The sequence below is a fragment of the Tigriopus californicus genome, chromosome 10 (assembly GCF_007210705.1).
Source record: "Tigriopus californicus strain San Diego chromosome 10, Tcal_SD_v2.1, whole genome shotgun sequence".
Lineage (NCBI taxonomy): Eukaryota > Metazoa > Arthropoda > Copepoda > Harpacticoida > Harpacticidae > Tigriopus > Tigriopus californicus.
In genome coordinates, this window is record NC_081449.1 from 13,917,104 (window position 1) to 13,925,857 (window position 8,754).

An 8,754-nucleotide genomic window follows, 5' to 3' on the forward strand; every position below is an offset into this window, starting at 1 on the left:
TTCAGTTCCAGTCCAATGACAGGTTCCTCCGGATCTTGGCCGGCATTGGGACTGGAGCGCGTGAAGCGAACCACGTTTTGATGGAACAACATGTCCGGCAAATGGGGCAGACTCATGGTCTGTTCCAATCTGGAATATGGTTAACGTGGATGTAGGACAAATCAAGTACGAGGATCATCATGGTGCTTACGTTTCGCCTTCTTTATGGCCCATGATGGGTCCTTTGCGGGTCAGGATGTGCCACCCATTCCACTCGAAGGAATCGTTCTTGACCATCAAGGAGCGACGAATAGGTTCCATGATTGGGATTGGGATTGGGAGAGGCGTGTTGGATTAACGCTGCTGAGGTTGTTTATTGTTATGATCGTGAACTCGCTCATAGAGACGTTCGGTCTAGAGAAGAGTTTACTTGTCATGGGTTGTACTTTTGATTCATGAGGAGAGGGTTTGTCGTTTTTATTATGGCCAACCAAATACTCCGATTCCATTTTTGTCCGTTTATTGAAACGTTATTATTCAATTAATACTGCTTTTATCGTTAATTCATTGTTTGACTGCCAAAGATGGAAACATTTAACTTTTATTTTGGTTTATTACTTGCACCAACTATTTGATGGAGGTTGACTCAAAAGAGCTAACAGGTTTGTCGGTACATCATGTCTTTTTTCTGCATTTGGGGACAACAGTTGATCATCAGGGATTTCAATCGTAATGTTCAAGGCAAATTGATTAATTTTGAATATAAGCATTTTTAGGTTTGGGATTATTTTTCAGACTTCCTTACCGCTACTGGGATTGGAATCCCAGAAGTTCAACACGAGAAATTTATTCATTTAACTTAACTTTATTTTTACATATTATTTGCTCGACCAACAAATTGGAGTTGGCTGATATGGCTAACCCTTGAATATAAGGTTGATTTTAGTCAAAAACTTGTCCAAGTCGACATAAATTCTTCTACTGGACCAACGCCTACATTCGGACATCCTTCACCTTGCATTTGATCTCTATGAGGTTGACGGCTAGGGCCACACATATTGCCATTCTGGATTTCCAATTTCAATATATATTTATTAAGATAGGTAAATGATATGATTTGAATATTCAAAGTTTAGGTTCATGATGGCTTGCAGGAACTCTTTTCTAATGAGAGTATTTTTGGCATGTGATAAAGCAACAGATTTCAATTTTTATTCTCCCTGAAAATCGGTTTGGCATCCAACAACAAGTTCGGCTGTTGATGGGTTTTCCCACTATTTGTACGATTCTAAAATTGAACAGCCAAGCATACTTTTAGCCCTACTCACTTACATTTTCTGGGAACCCACACGAGACGCAAGAAGTCAAACAAAAGAAATTGAGATTTTTTTTTCTCTGATCATTTCCACACTAATCTTTAATGAGCCATGGGATGACATAATCAAATCATCATCTTTAGCGTCAAGAACGTGGTCACCATGATAATAATAATGCTATGAGTGAAAATAACGTCTACGTCTATGGTTTGTTGTTTTAGGCCTCCTCTCAACTTCGACATCAACATCCTCACTCTTTGGAACGGATGCTCGGGGACATAGACGCCATGGACGTCCCGGTGCGCATTCCCCTGGCCACACCTCCTCCCCCTCCTCCCCCCACGTCTGATGAGCCCTTACCCATCGTTGTAGCGTGTCGTCTGAAACCAAATCCGAGCAACGAACCTACAGCTTTGTGGTGTCACCATGCTACCTTGGAGAACGCCACCCTCACTTTTCTCAATCCTGATCCCGCGCAATCCGCCTCAGGGGGCGGAAACCCCTCAACTGTTAGTGAGAATTTTCACTACGTCTTGAACGAGTCCACTTCTCAAGAAACCGTGTTCCAAACGTGTATTGCTCAATTCTTGCCCCTGGTCCAAGTGGGATACGATCTGACCTTGATGACCTATGGACCGGCGGGGGCCGGAAAAACTCACACGTTGGTAGGCTCAGATCTACCTTTGGCCATGAACGAATCGGATTTTGGACTAGTCCCGCGAGTGATTCGTCAACTCTTTCACGATTTGAACCAAGCGGATCATGGCCCTAATTTAGAACGAGTTTGGGCTCGGGTCAGTTTCATGGATGTGGATAATGATCAAATTCGGGATTTGTTGAGTAATGATGGGTTGAATCGGGTGGATTTTGAGGTTAATCCAGATCCGCAGCACAAGGACTTCGGACGCAACACGGTCTTGCGAGGGCTGACCGTCATCGATTGTCACGGAACGGAGGATGTGCTCCGATGTCTGGAGATCGGATTGACCGTCCACCGGATCCGATTGAACTCGTCTCATGACATCCTGAGCGATCTGGCTCGAGGTTCGCACAACATTTTCAGTGCACAATTCATTCAGCAATATCGCGAAGGTGAGGTGATCAAACGGGTGACTTCCACGTTGAGATTCGTGGATTTGGCGCCTTCGGATCAGTTGTTTTCCCCTCATTCGCGATTACCTCCCGGGCCCAAGACCATTAACCATGGCCTTCTAGCTCTGACCAACGTTGTGTCGGCTCTAGGCGATGCCCGTTTGAATACGAGCACTCCTTTTTATAACGATTCGTTGCTAACGAAAATCCTGACCGACGCTCTCGGCGGCTCAAGTCTAATGGTCTTATTCTGTTGCGTGTCGCCTTTGGAGCGGGATCTCACTGAGACCGTGAGTGCCCTGGAATTTGCGCGGAAGGCCTCCAATATTAGAAACCAGCCGCGACCCAACGTTTCCTTTCTGTCATCAAACCAGGGTCGCCGAGATTCAGAGATGTCCGGAATGCGAAGTGCTTCCATCAATCATGGCGTTCTGCCCCCCATTTCCACTTACTCAAACTCCAAACCCAGCTCGTTGATCGGCTTTCCCGCCGAACCACCTCTTCTCGCTCCTGCCCAGTCTGTGATAAACTCGCCTCCTTCCGCAATGCTCAATGATCCCGTCCTTTTGGCCATCCATATCCAACAGCTTCAATTGCAGCAACATTACAATCAAATCCTCGCCTCACGCACCAATAGCAACACGTGGATCAATCCCCAACTCGTGTCTCAACCTCCGCTCATTCCACCAGGACCACCTGGTTCCACTTTCCACCCCATCCCTCTCCCCGGAAATGCCACTTCTTTATCCAATTCGTCGCTAGCCAGTCCATTTGCCTTGCACTCACCACTACCCGTCAGTTATTACATGTCCGCTCCGCCGCCGGATCCGGCTTCAGTTCCCGTAAGTATCGACACTGAAGAATTGGAGCGAATGAATCGCGAACTGCCCAACATAGAGGATGGTGATTTGAATGAAGAGGATCCCAAGATAGCCAATGTGGTTCGACAGAAGCTAGAAAGTATTGTCGAAGAATCCGAATCGCCTCTAGCGAATTCCAGTGTGAAAATCCGATCAAGTCCGTCAGACTCGGACTCGCCCTCTGAATTGAGTGAACCGGAGGAGGATTCAGAGGAAGAAGACTTTGATTCTGAGGCCTCTGTGAATTCGTGCAATGAACGGCCCAATCTGGAAGATATCTGGAGTCAAGTCCGTGATGAGACGGATAAAGTCACCACTAAATACCAACTCGATCTTCTGACCGTCTTAAGATTGGCGGACGGAGGTGGAAAAGTGAGTAATGAAAAGTCCCAGCAGGTGAAACACTTGGAAGAGACGAATCTCCGCTTGACTCAACAATTGCAAATCGAAAGCTTGCACAAGCAATCTCTGGAGAGTGAATTGTGTCAGATGATGAAGAACATGGAGGTAGTGAGTGCACAATTCCAAGAATTGGAAAAGAAAAGCCTCGAAAACCCAAGTCCACTTCATTCTTCATCTAAAAGTATTAGTAGCACTTGTGCCCTTGCCAATGGACCAGCAGTGATTCCTCCAGATCCTTGGAGACAATCGATCTCGTTAAACGCGGATCTGTTGAGGACGGCCAAAGATAAACTGATAGAAGAAAGAGCCATTTTGGAAGAAGAATTCCAAAATGTCAAGCGACGATTGGTCGACACTCAAGATGACAAGCTCCTCTATGAGGCCACTTTGACCGATCTCGAGGCCAGTGAGGCCAAAAGAGCTCAACTAGACGAATTGTTACTAGGCTGTGATTGGGCCATCGACTTCAAGAACGACCTGAGAAACGGCCAGGCCATCGATTATTCCACGGCCAACTCCGATTTCTCCGACGAGTTGCTCATGAAAGTCATTTGCGAATTAGTGCCCGAAGAGAGGAACGCTCTCATTCATAAATTTCTGAATCGCTGCGTGGATCTCCGAGTGGAGCAAGCCGTTTTGGAACGGCATTGTGACACGCTTACTTTCAATATCGAAGAGTACAAACGTGAATCCAACAATTTGTTTCATCGCTTGGTGCTCAAATCCCAAAAGTACAAAGAGGCATTAAAGACTCAAGAGCGGGAGAATGCCAAGAAGACCAAAGTGCTCACCAATATTATAGAGGAATTGCGGGAAGAGGTTCGGAATCTCGAAGAACGGAAAAAGGATCTGAAGCAAAACAACCATCTCCTGATGAACTTCTACCGCCATCACCGTCATTGTGGTAATAATAGTAGTGGGGCCTTAGCCAAAGAAGCCACCAAAACCACGCCCACTTCCAACAAGCCCTCGGTCGAGATTCGGGATCAGAAACTTGTGATTAGCAAGCCAGATAACCCGCCCCGTTGATATGACAAGCTCATTCAATCAGCAATCGGTGGTTGAGAGTGACTAATGGAACAATGCTCTCTAACAATGCAATATGTTTATCCGTTTATACTTTCATAATAAGAATAATTCAAAAGTAAGCTCATCAACATTTACATTACTCCGAATTTCTTCTGTCGTAGACTGGGCGGTAGTTGAGCTTCAATACTTTGAGCCTTCACTTCCACCGCCACCAGAGCTTCGTCTATAGCACCCAGATAGACCAAATGTTCATATTTACTCAAAAGCTTCGGGATACTAGCCACCTGACCGGGATTGTACAAGCCATTCTTTTCCTTTCTCTCCTTCTTGGTCGGTGTTTGTGCGGGAGTCATCGTTTTGGGTCGGGTATCAATGGAACACAGAGTAAGATCATCATATAGAATCACGCGCTCATTCGCTCCTTCCAGAACGCCTCGCGTGCATTTCTTCTTCCGATTCCATTCCTTGGGAAGACACGTTTTGAGACCCAGTTTTGAATGCTTCCCAGTGACCAAGTCGAATGTGGCTAGCTTGTGATCCGAGTAGGTCACGAGCAACTCTGAAGTGCGTTTGCGGAACGCCAAGGCCACGATGCGTGCGTTTTGATACTTGGCCATACGGGTAATAAGCTTGCCATCTTGAGCATTGATGCACACCAGATGTCCGTCGTGATCGCTCACAACGATGCGCCGACCTTTCTGATCCACTTTCAATTGGGCGATGGAGGTACTCAGACCGAGATCGTGCCCTAAATAGGTCTTTTTCAGCGTGAAGGCTTGATCCTGGATGGCGAACACTTGAAGGTTGCCTAAATCTGTGCCCGTAACGAGGAATTGGTCTTGGGTCTTGTGGTCGCGGTAGAATCGGAAAATGTGCGGCAATTCAAAACGACTATTGGCGTCTTCTAAGGCGAACTTATGGATCTTGGGTCGTGGCTGAAAGGTCAATCGGAAGACGCACAATCGCGTGCTGGTCACGTATGCCACTAAGTTGGCTTGATCGGAGATGTGAGCGTGTCGAATAATTTCATCGTCCTTCGTCTCGAGGTAGAGCAATTTCTCGGGCTCTTCCGGAGGGACATATGTGGAACCCGGGCGAAGCGGCGTGGCTTGCGGATCAGGTAGGACCTGTTGTAACTCGCATAACTGCCACAATTCCAAATGTCGTTGGTACTGCAACAGAATGGCCCGGGCTGTTTCGGCTAAATGAGCACACTCGGAGCGAGGCAAGGGCGGATATCGAGACACGGTTTTGGTGGCCACATCGCTTAGGGTCAAATGGGTGTCCACGCCCCCACTGAAGTACATGTTGTTTAAACAAACCATGGCGCGGACATCGTGCGTGTGAACGGAGCGGTGGATCGATTTGACCCACTTGAGGCGATCCCCGTGGGGTCGAACAATGGGCTGAAAATGAACGATGAGCGGATCCACGCCACTGGAATAGGCCACATTTTGGTCGGGGTTGAAAGCCACCACCAGCACGTCGGCTTTGTGGGTTTGATAGGTGTCGAGTAGTGTGCCTTTCTGTCCATTCCAGAACGATGTCTTGCCACGGCTATCGCCCGAAATGATGGTCAGGTCGTCGGATACTCCCACCGACCAAACGATGGTTTCCTTGTGCTTTTCAAGTCGGCCCGTGGTCATGCGTTGGGTGGGATGACCTGTTTCTACGTTCCAAACTCGAATGGTGTCGGGTGAGCCTACCAAAGACCGATGTCTTGCCACGGCTATCGCCCGAAATGATGGTCAGGTCGTCGGATACTCCCACCGACCAAACGATGGTTTCCTTGTGCTTTTCAAGTCGGCCCGTGGTCATACGTTGGGTGGGATGACCTGTTTCCACGTTCCAAACTCGAATGGTGTCGGGTGAGCCTACCGAAGACAAGAAAATACTTTTGGTTAACCATCGCAAAAAAGAATTGATTTTTCATGACTAGTCGAAGGTCCCATTTTTAAACAAAATTACTGTCTTTGTTCCTCGAGGTTTTCCACTGGCGAAGTTCTACTTTCCTTCCCAAATCAGGACTGCTCAAAGAGTTAACATTTGTAGGCGCTTAAGCATTAAATTCACACAATCTCGCAGGCATGGATCAAAGAGGTCGAAAACGAGTAAGTCTTGAAAGAGTATTGAACTAAACCGAAGACCGCCGTTGGCACTACGACTGAATTCTGGTAATGCGTTATGGTCCTCTGCCATAATTTTCATTCCACATCTTTGGGGAAATCTCAAGGTAATATGTTTTCTCCTCACCCGTGACGATATATCGGCCCGAGGAATGCCACGCCAAGCACAGGATTCGCCCTTCTTGCTTGTCCAATACCTTGTCGTAATCCAATCCATCGGACGAAATGCGAAAAAGACACACGTAGCCCTCTTCCGTGCCCACGGCCAACCGATCGCCGTGCACGCCCATACACCACGCCGGACCCGAAGTCACGGCCGATTGGTGCTTGGTCGCCAACCGTACCAAATCATACTCCAACACCAATCCGTGCAAGCCGGTAGAAAAGAGGCGGTCTTGGTCGGGTCCAGCCCAACTCAGGGCCTCAATGGAGGCTTCAGCGTTCCCAGCCAGCCATTTCCACAAACAAGGGGCCGAAGGCTGGGCAAAGTCCCACAACTCGATCGAGTTGTCGGCCCGTGACACGGCCAAACATTTTATTTGGGCACTCCAGGCCATGGCATGGATGGCCGAGGGTTCCAAAGCGAAGAACCGCAAGGTGTGAATCGGACAGGGCGCCATAATCGGGCCCGTGTTTGGTAGTTTCTAACTTGAAGTACCGTAGTCTGCACCCAAACTCTCGACCCATGTGGTAATGTTTACTTTCCAGATCTAGACTAGACAACAGCTGATGATGTGAGGGCGGCACTGTCCTCTAATCCTCCTAAGATTGTCCCAAACGGAGTCTAACATACATTTGCCCATCATTACAAACAAGCTGAGATTCCATGGCTTGACGATGATTTTTTTCGTCCTCATGAATGATCTAGTAAGCATTGGCTCTGGCTCTTTTATTAAACCGTCCGGCTTTCACTCATTTAGTTTATTTCATTTGTGGTTGGATCTCGTCACCCTAGCAAAAGCCCAACACCCCGACAGAAAACAACAACAGCACTCAAGTCAATTATCCGTTTGATTTGGGGAAGTAGCGCCCTCTGCTTTAAAGCAGCTTTGTTTAGGTGCGGACAAACAAACGTTACCCAAGAGACTAGGCTCTAAGTTGTCATGTTTTATCATGAAAATATTGTTGAGCAACTTTTTGCGTAAGCATTTTGACACAGGGAAGAAATGACCAAGTCTTTGGAGAAACATTTAAAATCAGGCAAGGGTAAAAATTCCAGTGCTTATGAGTGAGTTATGACATCCCAATAACAGGTAAGCAATAACTGTTGTATCTTCCTTGATCAAACCTTTTGATATCCCGATATCCCTTCCCATTGGATTGTGCTGTAGAATTTTGGGTGAACAATTCTACAAATCATTTTTTGTTGAACTTAATTTACCTTAGGGGAGGGACTTATATTTCCTTATGCAGTAAACTTATTCCTAACTGCATTTCTTTCCAAAAATAACTGTTTCCCTGTTACGCAAACCTAAAAAAAATCGTCCATTGAAAGTCAAAGGAGGGTCAGATTGATGATTTGAGTTTTGTAAGCATAAAATTCTTCAATAACTTGAAACTACGTTCCTAAATGGCGATCATACTAGTTTCTAGAATTCCTAGTAAGCACTTCAAATTTGGTATGATTAATAAACTCTACAAAAACTTGGGAATATTGGCCAACTCATTTCAACCTTGAAATAGCTTCAGACTATCTATTATACATCGTAATTCATAAGGATGATCGATATATGTCATTCCTTGATTTGAATAAAGTTCAAAATGTCAAAATCTTGTACCCTCATCTAGGATATTCGTTCACGCTTGTTTGTCTACACAGCTGAGGCAGAGAGCGTTGTTCAACGCTTTGAAAAGCTCTATACGTAGGCGAGGTAATCCTGCCACCTGGCGGCCATAATTGACCTCAAAGTCAGCTGTTTGTTATGATTTGGTTTTGGGTGGGCAAATTTT

At 46.4% G+C, this 8,754-nt stretch overlaps 3 protein-coding genes across 3 annotated transcripts in view; 1 reads left to right on the forward strand and 2 right to left on the reverse strand.

The window, feature by feature from the left end:
- LOC131889566 (TIP41-like protein) overlaps positions 1-370 on the reverse strand; it is a gene marked incomplete in the record, with an annotated part of 1,448 nt that extends 1,078 nt beyond the window's left edge. Inside the window, 2 exon segments of the mRNA XM_059238695.1 lie at positions 1-129; positions 191-370. Coding sequence (XP_059094678.1) covers positions 1-129; positions 191-300 — 239 coding nt within the window.
- A 1,176-nt stretch (positions 371-1,546) lies between these two features.
- On the forward strand, positions 1,547-4,802 carry LOC131889563 (kinesin-related protein 8-like). Its single transcript, XM_059238692.1, has one exon. It carries the CDS (start codon positions 1,562-1,564, stop codon positions 4,676-4,678), a length of 3,117 nt encoding a protein of 1,038 aa, XP_059094675.1. The 5' UTR covers positions 1,547-1,561; the 3' UTR covers positions 4,679-4,802.
- Positions 4,751-7,508, reverse strand: LOC131889567 (U3 small nucleolar RNA-associated protein 4 homolog). The gene is made up of 2 exons (XM_059238696.1): positions 6,932-7,508; positions 4,751-6,380 (listed from the first exon to the last, which is right to left on the reverse strand). Exons 1-2 carry the CDS (start codon positions 7,422-7,424, stop codon positions 4,810-4,812), a joined length of 2,064 nt encoding a protein of 687 aa, XP_059094679.1. The 5' UTR covers positions 7,425-7,508; the 3' UTR covers positions 4,751-4,809.
- Between the last annotated feature and the right edge of the window lie 1,246 nt (positions 7,509-8,754).